The sequence below is a fragment of the Heloderma suspectum genome, chromosome 1 (assembly GCF_057233095.1).
Source record: "Heloderma suspectum isolate Gila_16-S chromosome 1, 16-S_ref, whole genome shotgun sequence".
Lineage (NCBI taxonomy): Eukaryota > Metazoa > Chordata > Lepidosauria > Squamata > Helodermatidae > Heloderma > Heloderma suspectum.
In genome coordinates this window covers 115,511,163-115,534,403 of record NC_139458.1, presented here as the reverse complement: position 1 = coordinate 115,534,403, position 23,241 = coordinate 115,511,163, and the positions used below count along the sequence as shown (strand labels likewise).

The 23,241-nt window shown below is 41.8% G+C and overlaps 3 protein-coding genes across 10 annotated transcripts in view; 1 reads left to right on the top strand and 2 right to left on the bottom strand.

Annotated features, from left to right (window-relative positions):
* AKIP1 (A-kinase interacting protein 1) overlaps positions 1-8,765 on the top strand; it is a 46,664-nt gene extending 37,899 nt beyond the window's left edge. For 6 of the 7 annotated variants that reach the window (XM_084854688.1, XM_084854717.1, XM_084854659.1 and 3 more), the window contains 5 exons: positions 606-758; positions 3,195-3,278; positions 5,520-5,633; positions 6,118-6,207; positions 7,046-7,858. In XM_084854688.1, coding sequence (XP_084710814.1) covers positions 624-758; positions 3,195-3,278; positions 5,520-5,633; positions 6,118-6,207; positions 7,046-7,174 — 552 coding nt within the window. In that variant the 5' untranslated portion in view covers positions 606-623 and the 3' untranslated portion in view covers positions 7,175-7,858. Of the gene's footprint in view, positions 1-605; positions 759-3,194; positions 3,279-5,519; positions 5,634-6,117; positions 6,208-7,045 lie in introns of all 7 variants that reach the window. The other variant, XM_084854671.1, reaches the window with a different exon arrangement.
* C1H11orf16 (chromosome 1 C11orf16 homolog) lies at positions 7,841-14,920 on the bottom strand. Its single transcript, XM_084854753.1, has 5 exons — positions 14,704-14,920; positions 13,907-14,063; positions 10,684-10,909; positions 9,166-9,834; positions 7,841-8,296 (listed from the first exon to the last, which is right to left on the bottom strand). Exons 1-5 carry the CDS (start codon positions 14,844-14,846, stop codon positions 8,100-8,102), a joined length of 1,392 nt encoding a protein of 463 aa, XP_084710879.1. The 5' UTR covers positions 14,847-14,920; the 3' UTR covers positions 7,841-8,099.
* Positions 14,921-15,374: 454 nt separating this feature from the next.
* ASCL3 (achaete-scute family bHLH transcription factor 3) lies at positions 15,375-22,670 on the bottom strand. 2 transcript variants are annotated; one of them, XM_084854554.1, is made up of 2 exons: positions 20,873-22,670; positions 15,375-19,333 (listed from the first exon to the last, which is right to left on the bottom strand). In XM_084854554.1, exon 2 carries the CDS (start codon positions 19,286-19,288, stop codon positions 18,782-18,784), a length of 507 nt encoding a protein of 168 aa, XP_084710680.1. In that variant the 5' UTR covers positions 19,289-19,333; positions 20,873-22,670; the 3' UTR covers positions 15,375-18,781. The 2 variants fall into 2 exon arrangements, with proteins under 2 accessions (XP_084710680.1, XP_084710689.1); XM_084854563.1 differs by having other exon boundaries at positions 21,148-22,670.
* Positions 22,671-23,241: the final 571 nt, after the last annotated feature.

Below are 23,241 nucleotides of genomic sequence, written 5' to 3'. Positions count from 1 at the left end.
ATCTGGCATGGAATCTCCTGTTTAAAAACAACAACCCTCAGTACAGGCTGAGTATGGGTTGTCCTTGAATCGTGGGTTGTCCTTGAATCATGGCTTGTAGTTACGTGTAAACCCTGCACTATGGTTTAACTATGGGTTGTTAACTACAAACAACCTGGAGTTCACAACCTAACAGCAAACTATGAGTTCGGTAAACCATAGTACAGGGTCCGCACATAAGGACAACCCACGATTCAATCTATGATTCAACCCATACTCTGGGTTGTCGTTATGTGTGAACCAGGCTAGTGACTTTCCTCTTGCCTCTTTAACCCTAAGCCAACCCCATATATCTGTTCTTAAAGGAAAGAGCTTCCAGAATCAGAGGGCTGGATTTGGTGTAGACTTGAGCCTTGGCATCATTTCATTTCCGAGGACTTAGAAACCATCCAGATGCCATTTGTATGAACAGAACTGTACAAAGCAAATGGGCTGGACAATGTTTTGGAAACTAAAAATGAATGGGAGTCATTAGAGATATAGGAATGATTTGTCCCCATCTCCTCCCCTCTATCATTATTTTTTGTGACTGTCTGAACAAATTTACTGTGTTGTGTTTTTTTAAGAAAATCAAGACATGAGGAATGGAGTCCCGTGCTCTAAACGTGAACCATCGCATGCAGCGCACAGCAACTCTTGCTCGGGAGGTTCTGGAGCGGGCAAAAACACGGAAATTGAACTGGCCACTGCCTACTGAACTCCAAAGGAGGACCTTTTGGGTAAAGATTTTAGCACAGAAGCCCTCGCTGATGTGGTTGGAGTTCTTTCTATTTGCAGAGGGTGGCCATACAAGGAAGGAGAGAACTCCACTGCGCTCAAGTTATGCAGTGATAGCGGGGCCCGCTTAAAAAAGCATTGCAAGGAGCAGCGAGAGCTTTTCTGTGGGTGGAAATGGACAGCTGCTTACTGTGTGGCTACTGCTTTAGAACTGTTCACGTGATGTTTGCAACTGCCTGAGGAGCCTCTAGGCTGTAGCTACACAGAGAGCCAAACGTTGCTAGCGGTGCCGGTGCGTTTCTTTATTTCTGTGTGGTTTGGGGGAGGGAAGGCTACCACAGAGCTCTGTGGTCAGGCACATGCTTTGCATGCACAAGGTCCCAGGTTCGATCCCTGGCATCTTCTGGTAGGGCTGGAAATCTCCAGCTTGAAACTTGGAGAGCCACTGCTGCCAGTCAGCGGCAACAGTACTGGGCCAGATGGAGCAAGGGTCTGACTGACAAGGCAGGTTCCATCTGACAAGGCAGGTTCCTATGGCTTCAGCCATACTGCAAGCCTAGAGATGCCCAGTTTTCAATGTGTTCCTTACTCTGGCCATTCGGCGCCTTTAGATGGTAAGGTAGTGATAGGCAACCTTCTCTACCTCTTTAGATATTTTGGACTGTAATTCCCATTATGCCTGACCCTTGGCCAAGCTGGCTGGGGCTGATGGGAGTAGTAGTCCAAAACGTCTGGAGGGTGCCAGCTTGCTTACCCCCGCGGTAAGGTATTGTGGGTTTCTAGCATGGATCTTGCAAGGACGCCTGTATGACTGACCAGGGTTGGTACTTAGCTCTTTACAAAGATCTCTAGATATAATTGTTGCTGTAGATACCTTTGTTTCTCAAAGGCTTGTCCCACATGTAGGTACACATCAGATTGTCCCATTTACCATTTGCTTTTTCCACCCCCTTTACCTTTCTACGCACACATTTTTTTCCTGAATAATCGAAACATTATTTTTGGTAGCCTCAAGCTAAACAGAGGGCTGTGAATAAGGTGGAAAATATCAGATAAAACAAAATAGTAGGCAAGTGCTTATTGGGTTTGTTAAAAACGCACATATTTAATTCAAGGTAAACAGATATTCTCTGAAGCAGCAATAGTCCAGAATAACTCCCCAATGTTCTGTTTAGATATGGAATGTGTAGACAGCAGAAATGGGGAGGAAAACAAAACCGGCAAACAAAACCAGATAAAAACAGAAGGGATACTCCCTGCACATGGACACTCCCTGCACACTAACAATGGGAACCTGGCAATTGGAAATGAATGGAAACACTTATTTCCAGAATGATGCAGGGCAGTGGAGCTTGCAGAAGGGAGCTCTGCTGACTTATTCCATTACAGAAGTGAGTGATTCTGCTCATTTCTGGGGTTTCTTTAGGAAGCGCTAGTTCCTGCTGCGCTCGTTGTGGGTCCCATGAGTACAATGGAAACAGTGTAGGCACAGTGGTAGTATTGGATACTTACCTGAGCTGCGTTTTATGGGGCCCTACATGCAGGCAATGATGTCCTCTCTCTCTCTCCCCCCCCCTCATATACGCACACAGACACACACACACAGACACACACCCTAAACTTCATAGGCCACAATCCTGCACACACTTATCTGGGAGTAAGCCCCACTGAACACTGTTGGACTGAGTAATCATGCATAGAGGCAGTCTGTAGATGATTATGGAAACAGTGAGGTCACATAGTTTGCTTCCTCCACTAAAGACAGAAATATGTTCTGATGTGTCTTTCTCCTTTGCTCTTGGACAAGTGGGCACTAAGCAACAATCTTGATTCAGTGTAACTGACTTTAGCTTGGGGGCCATCTTAGGCCACAGCTTGCTGTATTGGCTGCATGAAGTGGTCTGAGAAGATGGGGCTGCCACTTTGTGTCTCACTTTGCAATTTTTATTAAAAAAAAATCTCTTCAGCCAGAGTGGGTTGTTGCTAGGATGCCTCTTTCCCTGTTTGTGTAGTGTAAACACACTGTTCAACCATCATGTGACATGGAACAGAACTCTTCCACAACTCTCAGGGCCAAGCAATACCATACTGTGAATCCGTATCTAGCAGCTATGCCTTTTTCGTTTTTACTCTGTCATAGGCATAAGGGCCCCAGTCCAGATCAGGACTCTCACATGGGGGGTAGGGGTAGGTGAACATTTAAGATCCAGATTTGGCATCCTGTGCGTACTGTAGAGTAAAAATGAAAAAAGATATGGTTTTACAGTAATATCTGGTTTGGCCCTAAATATTCCGTTGCGTTAATTAGCTAGCACTTCATATTTACCTATAACATGTTTTGCTACTGTAATTACCTGTAACAAGCTTTGCATTACCCTTTTGTCTCTACATTGCTGGGGGGGTTTCATAGTGACAGAACATTTTGTTTCATGAAACAGGAAGGGGATGATGACGATGCATATCTTGCTGCTACTTTTGCTTCAGTTGCTGAGCACATGGGCTGTATCTCAGCAGAATGTGAGGTAAGCTGTCCTTGAATTGGAAGCAATGGCTACTGTGATGAGACACCTATATAAAAACTGGTTGGTTCCAAGGCCCTTCCATTGGTCGAGGAGACTGCAACTGCTGGAGGAAGAGGGGAGGAGCAGTTTTGCCAGTTCCCCCTGCACCCATCCCACGCCACCTCCTATGCTGTTCCGAACGGTTCCCCCATTCTTCAGGGCAGATTTTGGGGAGGTGCTGGGAGCTGCAGAAGAAAGGAGCAATTGGTCAACGTTGCCTACTCCCCATCTACAGTTGGGACTGTGTCCCATGAGCAGAGTTCCGCTCACAGGAACTCTGGATCCACCCCAATGATAGCTGCTAAAATGTTATCATAACTGAATTTTTAATTATTCATTATTTAATGATGGACATGAGGGGGGTTAAGAAGCTATGCTGAGCACTGGAGGTGTACCGCCCTTGCCGTGGATTTCAGAGGTTTTGACATATGTTCACCATACATTTTGAAGTCATTGACTGAGTTTTCACAATCAGCAGGCAGTTAACAACCATAGTGGCTTATTAACAACGCTTTGCATGTCAGGGGAATTTGCACAACTACCCTTCGCAGCACAGCTTGTCATTTGAACGGGACCAGGGTGGCTTGTTCCATGAACCCATGGACTGTTGGAGGGTTCTGAGTGGCTTGTTCCCCACAGCAACAAGCCATTCTAGCTGGGTTCTCCCAACGCGACAAGCTGTGCTGCTGGAGGTAATTGTGCAAATCCCCCCGGCACACACAGCGTAGTTAACAAGCTATCATGGCTTGTTAACTGCCTGCCAATTGTGCGAACCAGCCCTATATATCTAGGCATAATTCATTTATTTTTTGCTTTGCTTTTCTTTGCATGTCTTAAGGTTGCTAGTTTGTATCCAATGATATTCACCCACTGACAACACGGTAGGAATGAATTCCCCCTCCCCCTGCAGGCCCTTGTGTGGCCCCAAATCTGCTCCACAGGATTGGGGGACCCTCTGGAGCAAATTTGGGGGGGGGACATGGGAAAGGAAGGGGAATTCCCATTTCATGAGCTGACTTCCACTTGTGGCATGGATTTAGCCCCCTGCAGCACTTCTTCCATTACTCCAACACTCCCAAGCGCTAGCTGTAAGGGCAAGTGATTAGTGTGGACCAAGGCTTGGATCTAGATGTAGATATACTTAGAACAGGCCCATTGAAATGAACGGAACTTAAGTTAGTCAGGACTTAAGGCCCATTCATTTCAATGGGCCTACTGTAAGTATGTTTAAATCAGGATTCAACCCCAAATATAAATCTGGGGGTTTGGGTGACACTTCCCATTGCCATTAGAGAAATCGAACACCATAGAGTAGAATGGATAAAGCATAGCCAGTGAGCCTGTTTACAAGAAGGGAGAGAGAGCTTCCTATCTAACGAAATTCTTTCCCATTTGCAGGCGGCAGGTGGCAGCAGAGGCTTAATCAGTGATTTGGGGGCATCATGGCATAGGGCTGTACAAGAATGTAGTTTCTGTTCGCAAATCATGCGGACATGTCCTATTTGCAATCCCAAATGCAAGCAAGCATTTCTTTTTTTGAGAAACGTCCACAAATTCCCGAATTTGAAATTGTACTAAAAATGTGTGTGTGGTTTCTTTTAATGCATCCTTTGAAATGCACATTTTCTGAAAAATGTGCATTTTCATGCTTTAGTCAATGGGGGGGAAGTGCACACTTTTGAAAAATATGCATAGAAATGCACACTTTCCCCATTTGAAATGTGCACTTTTCCTCATTGTATGAGCTGAAAAACAGGTTGAAAAGAGGAGTGAGCCAAAATGAGCTTTGAGGTGTTTTTTGAAGAATTTAGTCGAGCATGAAAATTGCTGCTTCTCCCACTCCTGGCATGGAGGAAGTTGCTTGCATTTTTATGTGACAGGGCCCACTCCTTACACCATTCTTTCCCAACCTGGTGCCCTCCAGATGTGTTGGGCAACACATCCCAGCATGCCTCAGCCAAGCTGGCTGGGGCTGCTGGGAGTTGTAGTCCAAGACACCTAGAGGGCACCAGATTGGGAAAGGTTCTTGTGTGTGTGTTTGTGTGTGCGCGCGCACGTGTGCACAAACACACCCCCATAGATTTTAAATGAAAGGGAGAACTCTCAGGGTTTGTTTGGAGTCCTACATCATATTTTAAGAAATTCCTTTTGTTTTAATCATGGTTGTACTTGGCTTAGTAACCCTCTCCAACTTCCCTACAGAACTACTATTGTGGTGTGCCCCCATTTCAGTTCAAAGAGCATGAAGTTGCGCATATTTTCAGGTATCACAGCAGGCGAGCATCTGAAAACTTGCTAAAAGCATTTGAAAATGAGGTAAATGTACTGGTTTTTTTTCTTTTTAAAACTAAGACAACGTACTCGGAGGGATCTCTTGTGTTGTTCTCCTTTCTGTCAATCTTCAAAACAGCATACCATTTCAGAAAAGACTCAGGAATGTTCCAACACTGCCTGCTTCTTAAGGGTGTTGTGTTCTTTTTATGGGCATCCTCCTACTACACGTCCTATCCTTAACACATCCGGAGGGCAACAAGGGCCCTGCTGGTTGGGGATGATGGGATTTGTGGTCAACACCTGGCAGGCACTAGGTTGGGGAAGGCTGTTTTAGGATTATTAAGGCTCTGGTAACCAAGTCCACATGAACAGTAACCATCTTCCTGTGGAGGATTTTGTTTGTTAATGAACAGAGGCAAAGCTTTAATCACACTTTTTATTCTTGTTCTTGTTTACCCTTGTCTTGTTTTTTAAACTTGGTTACCTTCAACCCTGCAATTCCATAAACATAATCTGTTCTCTTTAGGAAAGTAAAGCCGGTCCGATAGTGGAAGAACCTGGATGTCCCTATACAGAGTCATCTGCATTAGTTCCAGTTAAGACTTCTAAACCAAAAGCAAGTATCGGTTCTTGTAGCATTTTAAGACTTCTGTGTCTTTATGCTCCTTTAAAAACAGTGTCTTAGGTGGAGTTTTTTCTATGGGTTATATCGAACTGCGTATTTGCAGGTAGAATGGACACTACTGGTGAAATGGATTCTTTCCCCTCTGCAGTCCCCTGTGCAACCCCTAAATCCGCTCCATAGGCTTGGTGGTGCAGGGGGAGGAGAGGAAGGTGAAGTCCAGTCATGTGATGTTTGATGAAACCTTCGGTAGGATAGAGATCATAAGTCCTAATGAATGCACACTTTTTACCAGAAATCTAATACACAGGTGCTTGGTCACACAAATAATTGGAATGTGTGGTGAAATTGGAATAAAACCAGGTGTATTTTAAATGGTAACAGCGTTCCGTGCACCTCGGTGTTCACATGACCACGGAAGCATCTTCGGACAGTGCTGGCTCTTCAGCTTAGAAATGGAGATGAGCACTACCCCCTAGAGTCGGACACAACTGGTTGGGGACACCTTTACCTTTTTACCTATTTTAAATGGAGCAATCCACAAATGCACTCACCATGGTGACTGCCCTTCCCAACTCTGGCGAGACCCCAGCCCCACTTCTCCAACAAGCATATTCTTGCATATCAACATAATTCTTCTTAGCAACAATATTGTCCAGTTGTAAATATGTTTTAAGGGTTTTAAAACTGCATCTCTGTATTCATGTACATTTGTACAGTAATTTAAAAATGAGATAGGGAATTGCTACCCAAATAGTTCAGTGAACAGCTTCAGCTACTAAATGTAGGCCTTCTCTCTGGAAGATTATTGACCTTCAAGGTTTACATGCAGGATATCCACATTGAAGTTTCTCCTGGTACTTACACAGTCAGCGCATCTTCACATGAAGACAAAATCAAACAAACACATCTGGTACAGATTCAGCCAGGACAAAGCATAAATTTGACTTTTGATTTATGATGTCTTCCTAATCAAGGTAACAGCTGAAATAGATTTCAATGTCTTAAGTGTCTTTTAATATATTGTCTTCTCAAGCTGTATGGCTTGAGCATTTGACTACGCTTTACCCTATCTGTATACTATAAGTGTCTGAAACTTTGCTTAAATTTGCCTTAACCTGAATCATGTGGATGTATTTTCACTTTTATGCTATGCAATCCCTTGTAAGCAATAAACTTAAAGTGCAAATGTTGCTATTTTTAAAAAAGTAAAGTTGTGTTTGAATTTGGTAGAAGTTATTGAAATCAACGGTACAGAAATGGAAATTTTCTTATTTTGCTACATTGTACCAAAAACCACAAAATCCACCATTGACAGTAAGAAGTCCTACAACTTCCAGCATGCCCCAGCCAACATAGCTGGCTGGGGCCTGCTGGGAATTGTAGGAACCTGCTCTGTCTAAACAGGCATAGGATTGTGCCGTAAGTGTCTGATGGCCCAGTCTTATGCCCCTAGACTAGAGTCTAGTCTAGAACATATTGACTTGGTTCAATGGGGATCACTTCATCCCGTTTTGTGTTCTGGTTGGACCCAAAGTTCAAGAAACTTATAAACTTGATAGGAAAGTTTCTTGTAAATGGGATTAAACCATGTGTGTGTAAGAATAAATTTTTAAGCACTGTGAATAAGACATACCATTATTTTAAATTTAATGTGTTCTTGTTTTGTTTAAGTCTGGATTTACAACTAGAATTGCTGTCAGGGAACTTAAAAAATAAGCACAAGCTTCAACTATGATTTACTGGACCCTTCCCCAACCTGGTAGTCCAACACATCTGGAGGGCACAACTTCCAACACCCTCAGCTTTCATGGCTGTGAGAGGAGGGGATTATGGGAGTTGTGGTCAGATAGAACTGGAGGGCAGCAGTTTGGGGAAGGCTAATTTTAACCTCTCCCTGATGGTTGTTTGACATCTTTGTGGGTCAAGACATCCTTCACAGTAAGTTGCCTTCGAGGAGACTGTTCAATGTTTTCAAACATGGCACTCTGGTTCATCAGTACAGCTGGAGACATATCCATATATGAAACTGCTTTGGTTTCAGCTCTTTCCTTTCTGCAGCTGCTTCTGAAAATGTTGGTTCCTGTAGGTGACAGTATAACATTCAGGTAATAGGTGTGTCCTGCAAAGTTTGAAATGGGAATTTCAGTATACAAAATCCCATAATTTATTCTATTCCTATCACTTCCGTTAAGGGTCCACAGGCAATTGACAGCAATTGTTTCTGGCCCAGGATGGGACACAATATATATTTCTTTTCCTGTAATAGGTTAGAAGTACTCTAATGTCTAGAAAGAAGAATGATGGGAATTGTATATACTGGCATTATACTGACAGCAGAAGTGCTCTGACCTTTGCATGCTACTAGATAACTTGCACTCTGGCCAGTCATGGACATGACAATTGACAGCAGTGACTGTGAAAAGTTGAGAGTTGTACTCTGTACCACACTTTTAAAGTAATTTTGACAGAAGCGGCAGGCAACGTACACTGAAGAGAAGTTGCCTCATTGGTTTATGCCATGACAAAGCAGAAATAAAATAGTGTATGCATACCTCCTCTCCTGCTCCTGCATACTTAGCATGTTGGAGCCATAATAAGGGGTAGACTAAAAGAGGTTCCATAGAACTAGCTAAGGTGCAAGACAAGTGGCTTTATAGTATAGTGCTGTGGCCCTTTCTCAAAGATGTAGCTGGATTGGAAGTGGTGCTGAAATACTCATGCACCATCTGTGGAATTAAGCTATCTCTTCTCTGTCCTTTCTCTTCTTCTACCCACCTCCCCGTATCACCAAGGACAAGATTTAAATTCTCAAGTATGTTAGCCTCTCTGTGACCATATCAGCAGAAAAAGCAATATTAGTATTGCTAATTATCTCCCACCTGAGGCAATGCCAAATGTCCTTGGCACTGAAGCTTCCACTGAAGATCAGTCAAGGGAAGTGTTGTGTACCTTGGCTGTTATAATGGGAGCTGGGATGGCTTCTCTTCCAGTACTTCCAGTCTGGCTTCCTGATCTCCTGTAACTTGGGCTGGTCAAAAAGGCTACAGTCGGTGTTCACTGCATGATCTACCATTGTGCTCTTGATCAGACATGTTTCCCTACCACTTCGGGAACCTGAGGAGAATGAAGAAGAGCTGGACAGGGCATCAACTGGTTCTTCATTTGGAGGACCTTCCACTGCTAGCAATTGTGTTGTGGGTTTGCTACTGAATTCTTCTTTAACAGGCCCTGGCGGTATTTTGGCTAAAGAGGGCTGCCACCAGCAGCCACTGCATTTAGGGGAGCAACAGGAAGTGTACCGTGTATGTCCGAGCAATGAGCATGTGTGGTGAAAGCAACTACAGCAAGGACAGATGAAAGAGCAATATGGCTGCTGTAACCTCTGGAGGTCACCTAAAGCACACATATACACAGAGGCTGCTACAGACCCACATGAACAAATGTAGTAGTTTGCCCTGTGATGCTGCCCTTCAGATGGTTTCCTGCTGGTGTAGGGTACATGGATCATCTCTCTAATCCTTTCCCACTGCAGTGGTGAAATCCACAAGGCTACACCTAAGGAGACTTTGGCTTTCTTGCCATTCCAAAAGCTGACTGTAATTTCTTCATCTTCTTTCTCTGTTGAAGAGAAAATATAAACTATGGTTCAAAAAAAGCTGTCACTCTCCTGAGGCAAAGGTAATGTTCTTAATTATTGATTTAGGCCACCATACTTGATACTGATTCCCTCTAGCCATGAAGAGGGGTCTCTCTATTCCAGTGTAGAAAGCACTTCATGATGATCAACTACCTATTTGTATTTTTCTTTCAGTAAAATGATTATTCCACTACACAGGCTGTGTTTCTGCCAGATGTATAATTAACAGAGTAAATACTAAGAGAAGACCAAACATTTAGCTTGTATATAGATCAGTGTACATGGTTTGAGTGACAGGCTCACTTTCTGCTTTTTGGCCAGACGTCCAACCTTCTTCAGAGAATCAAGCTTAGGAGCAACCTATTTCCAGCAGAAGAAGCCTGGCCAGAATGCTGATTGGCTGGTCCTTGTGGCAGTCATGAAGCCATTCCCCCACCAAAGGCAGTGTTCAAGGTCTTTTTCATTTTGTTTTTTAAAGTGCCACATAGACATTTAACTGGATGAATAGGCCAGGCACATGATTTTCTTTCAAAGAAAAAAACAAAAGCCAAACTAAAGATTTTGCAGAGAGGGTTGCAAAGGGAGAATATCTCTAGAATTAGAGCGAGGTGGATATGTGATTAGAAAGGAGAAAGTGGCTCAGGGAAGCTGAGTTCATACACAGCAAAAAAATAAATACTCCTCCTCCTCTATAGTTCCCCCTTAGGAGTCATCCTACTCTTTCACATTCAAGGTACTACTAGGGAGTTCTGTGGAGAGCCACCCACACAGCTGTTTCAGGATGAAACCGTATTTCCTGGTTGTATCTTGCAAAATAATCATGGTTTTACCTCTCAGGGGATCCCTGGTCTCCATGCCTCGGATGACAGTGCCAGGACCGTATCTCCTCTGCCCTGGTTCCCAAGGTGCCAGCACTTTGTCACCTGGCAGGATGGAGTGTCTCATCCCATTTACATACTCGAGGATGTCACTGCTGGCTGTTTGTTGCCCATGTGCTGTGTCCTCGCCCACTGCAAATGGCGTGGCGAACTGTACAAGGACTGTTCGTTTCCCACTCTGCTGCCAGATACAAAAAAAACATGAAAATGAAAACCCTAATTGATTAGCTGTGAAATAATCAGCAGCTTCTTCTATGATAATTTCTGACACTTTTTAAACTAAGGACAGCCCAAAGGGAGGGATTAGAGGACGCTAGCTGTGTTAGTAAAGACTTCTTGGTGCAGGAGGAAACTGCAAGGACTTCTCTCTGAATTTCACATATATAGTAGATCAGGGATAGAATCAACATAATCATTGATAGGACTTTAGACAGTCATTGTACAGAATAGGAGAGGCTTGCCTTTAATGTTCCTTCAACTAAAACATAAAGCTGGCATTCAGCTGGAACACTGCACACCTGAGAAAACTGTATCTGGCATGGTGAGTTAGTAATAAAATGCTAAGTAAACGCTTTCAGTTCAACAGTAAGGGGCATAGCTCACTTGTACAGGACATGATTTGTGAGCAGGAGGTCCCCAGTTCAGTCGGTGTTCCCATTAAAAGGGGCTCAGCGGTATAGGAAAGCCCTCTGCCTGAGACCTGGAGAGCTACTAACAGCGTCCGGCTTTGGACAATCATGGGGGCAGGGGCGGGAGAAGAGCCCATTGTGGCTTCTGTGTGCGCACCCATTGTTTACATAATTATCTGCACTGCGGCACTGGTTTGGCATGTTGTGCAAACACAGCATGTGGTGTGATGGATGTAGCTTCATGCCCACCCTACAACCCACAATGTGCAGTAGGAGTTGTAGGTTGGGTATGAAGCCAGCCCTGCCACTCCGCGTGCTGGGTTCGCACAACACGCCAGCTCAGCACAGGCAGTTGTGTAAACAACAGGCATGTGCATGTGTGGGGAGAAGCCACAGTGGCTTCTTTTCCCCCTGCGATCATCCAAATACCCCCAGGACTAACATGCCCTTGCTGCCTTGGTCCCCTTGGACCATGTGAGCTCTGACCCTGGGATTTTCTTCAGACCTCACCTTTGAGAAATACCCAAGCCTGAACTGACCCCTTTGCTGGCTCTTAACTCCACAGCCTGAAACCTGATCATTCAGTACCAAAGACTGGGTGTGGCTCCACTTGAAGCAGGACAGGCATCTCAAGAAGCCAAATAATGGTCAGCCTGTTACCATATATTTAGCATCATTAAAGTTTTAAACTATAACAGAAATTTAAGTTTCTAGCAGTCATGGTTGTGAAAGTGTTTGAAGGCAATGTTGACTCGGAGGTGGAATTTTTGAATGCTGCATCCCTCTATTTTTCTGCATGGTTCAGTTGCCTCTGTTCTTATGCGTGTGGAACGTGGAAGGCTGTTATAAATGAGCACATATGCACTTAGCTGGATGAGCAAATGAGTGCCTGACTGACCTAAGAGTGGGAGTTGTTTGCCCGTCACCTCTTCCTCTAGGAAGACTTGATGGGTGCTAATGATGCAGCAGTTTCAGCTGCTGCATGTGCATGCCGTTGAAGGCGGGGGGGGGGGCATTCTGTGAAAACTAGGATACAGAATTTGGATTAAATTATGAAAGCAAACCTAAACAATCTGTAGAATTTGCATAGTTTATTCTGCAGTGTGAGTTTTCTTAGTGCAGAAACTAGTTGGTGGTTTTGCCTTTTGTCCATTTGTGCACAGTTCAGCCTGCCCTACCTAAATTTCAAACAAGAATGTTTATTTCACACATTGCGCTGTGTACAGTGATGCAAATCGAACACTAAAAACCAAATATGTATTCTGGGTTCACTGCAGAGTCACTTCTATGATGACATTCTGAATATCTGGCATTTCAAATTTGTCTGTCTTTCAGAGACTTTGGTAACCATAAAACCCTGCTTCTTGCTTGCTCTTCAAAAAAGAACATATAATATTTGTTTTTAATGTTTCAAGTGCTAACAACTAATGAACTGAAGGCTGGTGTTCCTGTGCACAGAGGACTAACATTGTCTAGTGTGTGTATATATATATATATAAACACACAATACATTTCCAGCAATAATGCTGTTTATCAGTTCACTCACAATAGGTGATGAGATATTGTCCCCAAATAGCACAGATCCCCAGAGACATCTGGCATTAGCATAAAAACAACAACAAAAGGACCTGCTCCAGCAAGGTGCGGAGAGGCTTACAGAACAATCCTATGTATGTCTATTCAGAAGGTATAGGACTGCAGCCTTAACCCTCAGTATAAGCTGTAATTTTTTATGATGATGTAAGAAGCCCAAACAAGGCAAATGCAAACTAGAGATGTTTAAACAGATGGAAAATTGCTCAACCACTACGGCTGAAAGATTAATGGCAATGTGACTACTGCTCCATTTTTCAAATAAGTATTTTAGTGACTTCATTGGGGTAACTCTATAATAAACAGCTAGAAAGCATTCCTCGTAATCATCAGACAAGAAAGGAGGGAAGGATGCCACTGACTAGCAGGGTACCTAAAATGAAATGTCAAATGAATTTCATGTTGAGGCAGCAGATGCCAGCCTCAGCTGAATGCAGCAATTCTAGCGTCAGAGTGATGGCAAGAAATGAATCACAATAGCCAAGATATCATGACTTGTGACTGTACCTTCCACATTTCTAGTGTATAATTTGATGGCTTCACCAGAATCCATGATCCTCCATTCTCTCCTTCAAGATTGGTAAGAGAACTAAGGGCATAAAGGCAGGAAGGGCATTCATTCCCCATTCAGACAAAATAAAATTATTCTTCGGGAGCTCTGCTTCTGCCCACTATTGTTATCAACAACTGAATACATTTATGTACTAAGTAAAATGCCAAAGGCTATTGCCTCTGTCCCTGCCTTAGTTCAATAATCTACGCAGTTGACACAATCCTGTGAATAAATCCTTGTTGTGCTAAAGCTGGGACAACAATGACCTGGAATAAATATTTGCTTGAATTACTGTGGTTTCCAAATGGCCCAGTTTGTCCCAATGAAGTTTTTAGAAGGGTTATTGAGTGAATTTAATAACGTCCATCTACACGTGCTAGGAAACAATATAGCAACTTGCCTCTATAGCCTTTACTATAGTGCCACGGTAATAATAACCATCAGTTTCCCTTCTTGCCAGAACAGGAACGCCAGCAGTAACCAATGATCGCTCCAAAGTCTTTACTGCCTCACGTGTTGTATCAAGAAAATGGGGGCAGTGGCCGAGACACGAGTACCTTTGAATAAAATGAAAGGTTCAAAGAAGGATTTTCTATACGTGGCAAGGAAGGCACACCAGTCTTCATCCTGTCCCGGTGTTTCTGCATAGGCAATGCCCCACCCACTAGAAAAATTCAGAGAAGTATCCACCAGATAACCTCCATCACCGACTGCTGAGATGTAATTGGTATATGGGAGCTGGCAATTCGGTGCGGAGCTCCTCACTGAACTGGGCAATTATAGCAGGGGCAGGGAACTTCTTTCAGCCTGAGGGCCGAATTCCATGTTGGAGAATCTCTCCAAGGGTACACTCCAGTGGTGGGTGGGGCCAAAGGCAAAAGGGGGCAGGGCTGAAGGCAAAAAGGGGTGAGCCAAAGTACCCCAAGTACCGGCATTTTGTAGCTAGGAGCCAGTAACCACGCCTTAGAAGAGACATTTCAACCTTTCAGAATGAGGGAAAAACTGCAAAAAAGCTTGGAAATGACCAAACAATGGGTGATTGGGGGAAAGGGGGTGGAGCTAGGGGAAAGGGCAGGGCCATCTGGGAGACCCCAGAGGGCAGGATTGGGGCTGGGGGCTGGATTTGGCCTTTCCCACACCTGAACTATAGTTTGTTCATCTCTCTAGTTTTGAAACTCCAAATATACTTTTTCCTACCTTGCTGTGATGAGTGGCCTAACAACACATGCAGGATGTGCTAAGATGGAACGGGGATGAGCTATGACATGGCTATGCACTGGTTTAGGTTGCACTGGAATTGCGCAGCGCTTGTGATATGAGGACCATGTGCGGTTATCCATTCCTTCAGAAGCACTCCCCTACAGAATAAAATAATTTAAGGTACATTATGTATTCTGAAGTGGGGGAGGGGGGACATTACCAGGATTTAACATAACTGTAATCACCACCATTGCTCCAGGTCGTATCTTTGGGGATTTGGTCTGGATGTTACCCGCAAATCAGCTGTAGCAATTTAGAATCAGGATACAAACCTTTCTGCTACACAGCGTTGTCTGACAGTGGAATGAATGCCCTTTCTGCCCTGTGGAAGAAGTCTACACACAGCTGATGCGGATTTAGACGTGGAACATCACTGAAACAGGTTGGACATGATTTATTGATGCAGGTGTTCATCTCTTTCCCAAACCACTAGTTGTTGCATGCAACTAGCTGCACATGACTACAGTTTGGTTAGAGCCCATAAGTGTCTATTAACTGATTTAAGGAGCAAATCCTATGCATGTTTAGACAGAAAAAAATATTTTGATCTAGTCAGCATTCTCTCATGCTTTATAATAACTGGTTTCTCAAAACAGAGAAATCGCGCTCAGAACTGACATGGGAAGAGAGCACTCTTCTGTGGCTGTCAAGGTAAGATTTGCAGTGTGACAGCAAACTCCAGACATTTAGCAGTCAAGCCATCAAAAATATTTTGTATCACTTCCAAGATGTACATAATCCGTCTTGATTCGGTGTGTCAGGATTAAAATTGAGATGACAGTTTAAGTGAGCATTCTTTTGATATGCCCAGTCTTATTATTTTATTGATTTTTTTTTTTTGCAAACAATGTTTTAAAGAATTCCCAGGAATTAAAAAATAAGAGGTTTGAGGGCTTAGAGATGAGATTCCCTCACAACAGAATGTCTGGAGCCCATGTAACAACTGTGCAATCATTATTACATTCAATCATCCAGAAAGGCTCTAAGTGTATAAGGCAAACATGCTCACTCAATAAGAATGGATCCCTGTTTTATCTGAATCTCTGATATTTTCTTCACACTAGGTCTGCCAACCCATTGAAGAGTATTTACTTGTCTGCCTTCTAGCTGGTTTATTGATTTACATCACATTTACATGAATTAACATGTGCCAAAAACTATGGTATGCAGCCTGTGGAGAAGTGTGAGGCAGCTTTTGTTAATTCAAGTGTAAGTTACTATTCATTGTTAAGAAAGGGCATCTTTAATATTTATCTTGTCTTTCTCCATTACAGTAACACACCAATGCCAAAATAACTTCAAAATACAAGCAAATGTATGTATCCATAACTTTAAGCCAAACAAAATAAATGGGCCCCAATGGTTAATCACCAAAAGCTTGATTTTATTAATCTACTGATTAAACCACTATGCAGAACAATCCTACGCAAGTCTACTGAGGTATAAAACACACTATCTTCAATGTGAATAGAGGATTGTAGCCTAAAGTTTACAGCTCTATGTCTAACAGTCAGTGATACCTTTAAAATTTTAAGTTCTTTTACATTTCCTACAAAATGTCAAAAGGTCACCTATATTGAGGTATTGGTAAGATGTACAGGTATTTAAATTTAGTTGACTAATAATCAGTTAAAAAGCAGACAACTAATCAACTAAATTTTTTTATTCCATTGATAGGCTTAAAATCGTAAACAAAACTGCACAAGTATGTTCTTCAGTTACTCCAACGCCCTTCAAGAAGTCCGATATTGTGGAAAAGTCCCAGAGGCATAAGGAAAGTCCTTAGAATGACGTTTGCAGTGTTTGAAATCCTTCATTTACTTACAGGACAGGCTCAATAATGGCAGATGAAAATTACCAAAGGTGACTTGAGATAAATAGCATCAAGCATTTCAGTTAGGTTTTTGTACAATTATTTTGAAAGTTGACAGCATTACAATTCTTTTAAAAAACTCACCCGAGTTTGCAATGCTAAATGTCAGGATCTTTGAATTGGCTTGACTTCAGCAGCATTGCACGTCTATGCTGCTGAGGAAAGTTATTTGCTAATGTTTTCAGTTACTAAGCAGGTTGCCGTAGAACCATTGCTAACAGGAACTTACGTCTGATAGCAAAGCTCTCTCTCTCTCTCTCTCTCTCTCTCTCTCTCACACACACACACACACACACACAAATATTAGCAATAACTGTTCTTTGAGGCATATTTCATTTCTAAAGCCACCGGCACCAACCAAGTACTGAAGTTAGAATACTGCAGAAGATGTACTGAAGATTAAGTTAAGACAATATTCAGATTTCCAATGTCATTTGGACTATAAAGCCCTTCTTCATGGGTATAGTATATATCAAACGTAACAACTTAAAAAATAACATTTGGCGAGGTGAAATTACCTTAGTTCCAGACAGTCCACTTTTGACCATCCTCTCATTTCTACTCTGTAGAAATTTCTTCAAATGTGGCAAATAAATACTTTGGAAACACATATTAATTAGATCCATCTGAAGTAAGACTATCAGAAGATTCAAATATTGTGCTATATGGACGTTTCTTTCTTGGTTGGGCTAACTGCCCGTTTTGAGAGCCAATGGAGCATCCTTCTTTTACAAGATGGAATTTCCACTTCTATAATGTTTCTGTTGCTGAAATCCCCAGGTACACATTGGCCAATGTCACCCAGCCGCAACCATTTCTTTGACCTGCCTGGTATCTTACGCCTCTCTCCCCGTCTCAGGATAGGAGTAAGTGCAGGATTTTGCACAGCAAAATCATTTAGGACCCAATAGGGCCTAACAGCAAATCAGCTATTGTTGAATGCTCTACTACTAAACTGGAAGCATGAAAAGTACACAGGAAGAGAGTCTTTTGTTAGACAGTGCCCCACACCACTACCAACTGACAGACTTTACCACAAAAAGAAAAAAGATACACGACAGCATACTTCAGGCCTGCACAATTTGTTACCCACCAAGCAGAATATACAGCCCAGCAAGTATGTATGGTGGTCCACCATGTTGTGTCATATTGAGTTTTCAGGAGTAATGCTTTTTGGCAGAATGCCCGATTCTGGTACTGCTAAGTTAAAGCAGTTTCTCAGTGGTTAGTTGTTGCATCATCATCTCAGGAACACTGGAGAGACATTGAGGGAACCTAAGATAACTTTGTTATTTACATTAGAAATATATTTATATTTCTAGAAAAGTCACTGAAGACTTGCAGAATAATGCAAAGAAATTCCTTCCCTTTGCCCCGTTCCTTCCACTCACCATGAATGATCTTGGGTTGTCAGTTGTGGCACTGAGGTTGCAATTGTTTATACCCATTTAGCCTGAAGTAACACCCATTGAACTCAGTGGAACTTAATTCAGAGTAGACATTTTTAGGATCGCATTGCTAATTATCTTTCACCGACTGTGAGCACATATATAAGGGCAACCTTGTTCCAAACGAGCTTGATCCTGGAACAATGTTTTAGATCCTAAAAAAAACCATCTAGATATAGCTAACTATTAGCACTTTAAGTGTTAGTGTATTTTTAAAATCCTGTACTTTTTGTTACAATCAAATAGCTTTCTTTAAGCAGTATCTTTACTAGTTTTTACATTCTAGGCAAACATCCAGCAACTTGATAGAATTGTCTAAATTGAGAAATGTTAGCAAAAAGTGATGTCACCATTCTCAAAGAGGAGCAGAATCTTCTAATCCCTTTATTAAAATATACCTTTATTTAAAATAATGCAGCTTGAGAGGACACATTGGAATGTGTTCCCTCCCACCCACCCCTTTTAGAAACATCATCAACATATTGTTGATCATACTTAGGAATCTTTTCAACAATTACAGCCATTTCAATCATTTGAAACGTCTACACATTTTTAACACAGTTCATCTCATTATAGCCACAAATGCTGAAATTAAGATACTGTATAGCAAGGTCAGTATTGCAAGTATCTTTGAACCTTACAGGCAGGATATCTGTGGAGTTCTCAGATATACTTGTATTTGCTGTGAAGCAGTCTACGCAGTCCTTGGAACTTGATCATTTTGAGAGCTATCTTGAGAGGGGTGGTGAACTTTCCTGCTATTCTTCTCTGAATCATCATACAGAACAGACTGGAGATATCTTATGTATTTAATTGCAGCTCGGAGTGTTTCGACTTTGCTGAGCCGTTTCTCTAAGTATTCAGCAGGTAGGTGATGTCTGAGTTTGGCATATCCTTCATTGACACATTTAACCCTCTGCCTTTCCCTTTCATTTCTTTTTCGGATGAACGCTGGGCCGCAAGAGTACTCACATCTGCCGAAATTCCCATGGGGGACTTGAAATGGGAAACCGCAAGGATTACTGTAGAAATTATCAGCAGTCAGCTGCTCTGGTGTAAATGGAAGCAGAGGCAAATCTTCAGGGCCAGCAAACTGGTTTGGGGCCTCTGGGTACAAATGAAATGTGGCATAAGGGTCCCTACAAGAAAGTCTGGACATCTGTCCATCGTAGGAGTCGCTGAAGATTGGCAATTTGTCCATGGCATCACAGGAGCTTTTCCGAGCTGTGGTGTCTCAGGTACAAAGCTGGAAATGTAGAATTGCATTATCAGTTCAGTGATTCATGCCTTGTAATAGGCTAGGTGCGACTGTCAGTATTTTTAGAGCACTTGATATTATGGAAATATGTGGGAGACTGCGATGATGTAGTACTGGCCTATTTAAATACAATGTTCCATATGCAAATAAGACATTTTAAAATTACCAACGTATGCTCTAGATTTTTGCCACTAGGTAACTCTCTTATTTTGTCTTACAGCTGGGACTGATCACTCTTAAATCATTAAGCTGGCCTTCCTCGAGAAGTACAGGCAGTTGGTAGAACAGGTATGAACTTCTCTATTACTCCGCTTTCCTGTACCCACTCCAGCGCATGCCTTGCTTTGCCCATCCCTTATGACGATTAGTCCTGGGGAGTGCTACCTCTAGAACACCTTGCAACAAACATAAATCACTAAAATCAATGGGACCTAAACATTCTTCATCCTGACAGGTCTTTTAGTAGCCACACTCCTTTCGGGGCAGGGCCTGATGAAATATTCTGCCATAATGTAAAGCTGGCAAAGTCTCTGAATCAAAAGGAGTTGCTCCAATAATAGAGGACTTTGCATCTATTCTGTATTTCTTGTTATGTGACACAGCATAGCAACCACTTTGAATAGTAAAGAATGTGGATCTCTATTTTAGGAGTCAAACATCAGTATATAAAGAACTTTGCTTGTTCTCCTCTCAGACACAGTATTGGCTCTTATATAGAATAAGAAATCACATCAGCAGTTGTTTTCTTCCATATACAGGGGATTGCTTGATAACTTCCTAGCAAACACTAACATTTTACTCAATAAACGTGGTGATCAAATGACATCCCCTCAGTCAATCTATGATATCAGAATTTCAGTGGAGAAATGCTGGCCAAGGAATCTGCAAAATGAGCCAGGATGCATGAAGTGATTTTTGGAACATATAAGGGAGCAAGTTGGCTTTCCCCTCTTCATGCATGTCAATGCCCACCAGCCTGCCCTAGCCCTGATGCTCAAGATATGCAATTCCTTAATTTAAAACAGTTCAAACATTTGATTTTACAATTTGAAATCTGGTATAAGGAGGATTAGGAACTTATATTGCTAAAGAACAAGGCCGTTTTCAAGGAAGCATGCTTACTACGCATGCAATAGGAAAGTTTAATTAGCGTATTTATGGTTGCCTATAATTAAAAACAAACATGTTCCTTTTCTGTATTTTATTTTGTGGATAGCACTACTTTAAATCAAAAGGCTATACTTTTTACATGCATTGGAACAGAAAAGTTTCTAGGAATTCACAGCACTCACTATCAATCACCAAACCTTTAATTGAATTAGAAACCTTTAACTGAATTTTTTGCTAGGAAGTCAAGTTCCATTACATCATTTGCTTAAAAAGGATCATAATCATTTCTCTTCTTTCTATAAACTATAGAATAGATTCTTTCTGTTCTTTGCTGCAAAGCTGCATTTGATTAAAATTCAAGTCATATTGACGGCCTCAACATGAAAGACAAATCAAGATGTTGTTTCCTAGACTCACCTATGGTGAAATGGAAAAGAACTCCCCCAAACACCAGGGAAAATCTAAAAATATTAGAAAGGGACTGAGTTCCAAAACATCACACCAAAATGAAGCATGTTAGTATGTCAATCCTTACAGCACTTTCCCCCTATAGATTAACTTTTATACGAAGTACAATTCACAAAGCATCTATTAATCATGTTATCACTTACAAATTTAATACTCTGGGATTAATATTAATAAAAGCCATGTAACACTTTGCTATTCACCTCTATCTACCTTAAGTTTCTTACCTGAGTCCCACAGGTCTTGTGCCTGTTGGGCTGTGTCAAAGACAGATCTAAATTTATAGTCAATTCTCAATATGCAAAGTAGCTCATGGTTAGATCTGCTCTTTTCTGGTTTAGCTTCCACCCACACTGCAGCTATAAAGACAATAAATATTAGAATTATAGGTCAGAAAGTTTAATGCATTAGATGGCTTTTATGGCTGTTAAGTTCTTGTCAGCAGCCTATTTTTATCAGATATTGTAGGAATTTGCTACAGTGGTGTATGTAGAGCAATTTTCATCAAATCAGTCTTATTAAACTGTAGAAGCACTTGCTAGATCTCACTTTTTGTATGGGTATATTAAATACACCAATGTGAGCAAATTTATATCAGACTATATAGTTGCAATAAATGTCTTTTAACTTTGTGAATGTTCATATTTACTGGTTAATCCCTACAGTTGTAGGAGGTCAGTGGGGAAGTGTTACAAGATGCTGGCATTGATCAGTTACATGTCAGCAGGCACTACCACTGTTTAAAAATGAGAAGAGGTGGTAGAAGGGGAAAAGTTTAACCATTTATCACATCCATGTTGCCCCCTGCCCCCCATGGTTTGCCAGTCATATTTACCTTTGCAAGTATACAGGTTGAACCCCATAGAAGGGGGAAATGCTCTTCTCACGCTGGTTGGGCAGAAAAAAGCAGGCAATGAAATGGTGAATACAACTTCTCTGCTCTAAATTTCCCTGTCCGATATAGCCTGTATGGTTCCCTACTTTTCTAGCGAGCTGGGGTTAATGAAACAGGGATGACAGCTAGAGCAGTGGTGGAGGAAACCTCATGACTAATCTGACCAAACATGGGCTAGAGCTATATTAAAGCCTAGTCTGTGGCAGCAATATAGCTCTTCAAAAAAATGTAACAAATGATCAATGAAATATATGCTCCAAAGGAAGGAGGAGTACAAGTCTTCAGAGATAAGGAAAAAATAATAGCAGAAAGATTATGAAACAATGGTATATGTAGAGGAGAGGAAAGAGAATGTAGCATTGACAGGCATTCCATTTTGTTCTTGTTGAAGAGCAAGATAAGTACTCCCATACTGCAGTGGTATAGGCAGGGAATGTTCAGCCTCTAAAATTAAAATGTTCTGAAAGTTACAGGTTTGGAGTGAAGGAGAATGCAGAATTGTATCAGTTGTGGATGCGATGGATGCTATTCTAAGATGTGCCTGTGGCACTCATGTAACTACACTGCAGCCACACTTGCAAATATACTAGCTGGGAGGGGGAGGTGGTAGATTGCATTTCCCAGCACTCAAGCAGCAATAAACTGTCTCTACGAAAATGCAGTATCCCTACAACAGAACTATTGCCTGGAAAACGGTCAGCTGGGACCTCCACAACTAACTGCTGAGTGTTTGTTGCACTGTTAAAAATGGCTGTCTGGAAATCCCAGAAGAGCTTTAAAGCAATTTCCCGTTTTGCTACTATGAATGCCTTTATGGCTACCAAATGTATTGGCAAAGAGCAACAGGGTAAGCAAAAGAGGCATTTTATTCCACAAATATAAACACTTCTAACAAACACGTTTCAAACCACATTTTGATTTTCTTCAGGGAAATCTGTCAAGCAATGTACAACTTTATATTTAGAATTTAAACATGTTCCTGCATTTTTAAAAGTATGCATATACAACTTAACTACAACAATACAATTGTTTATCAAAACTTTAAAAAATCTAACGAAAGAGAGGCTCAAAGTTCTAAACAATAACCATAATGTATCTTGAACGATAACATATCTCAGGAATAAATGAACATACTCAATGTGACCAAATTCGATAAACGTTGCTCTTCAAAATCCAGCCAGGTAGATTTTGAGGTTAAACACAATGACACCATTTGGCCTTAATGAGTCTAGACTTTGTAACACTGCTCTGAAATACAGCTCCTTCCAATCAGGATTCATGCACATATTAGTTTGGCTTCTTCTCCCAGGTTTGATATAGCACAGTGGACTGGAGTCTGAAGAGCAAGCATGATCAAATTTGATAAACAATTGTATTGTTATTGTAGTCAAGTTGCATATACATATTTTTTATAATACAGGGACAG

Bases quoted from the DNA above. Each gene is read 5' to 3' on its own strand.
- C1H11orf16 (XM_084854753.1), bottom strand. From the start codon at position 14,846: ATGGATAACCGCACATGGTCCTCATATCACAAGCGCTGCGCAATTCCA. The intron at 10,910-13,906 runs GCAAGTTGCTAT...ATCTGGCAGCAG, and splicing joins CTATAGTAAAGGCTATAGAG to AGTGGGAAACGAACAGTCCT. The intron at 8,297-9,165 runs GTACACAACACT...TGTCACCTACAG, and splicing joins CTCCCATTATAACAGCCAAG to GAACCAACATTTTCAGAAGC.
- ASCL3 (XM_084854554.1), bottom strand. From the start codon at position 19,288: ATGGACAAATTGCCAATCTTCAGCGACTCCTACGATGGACAGATGTCC.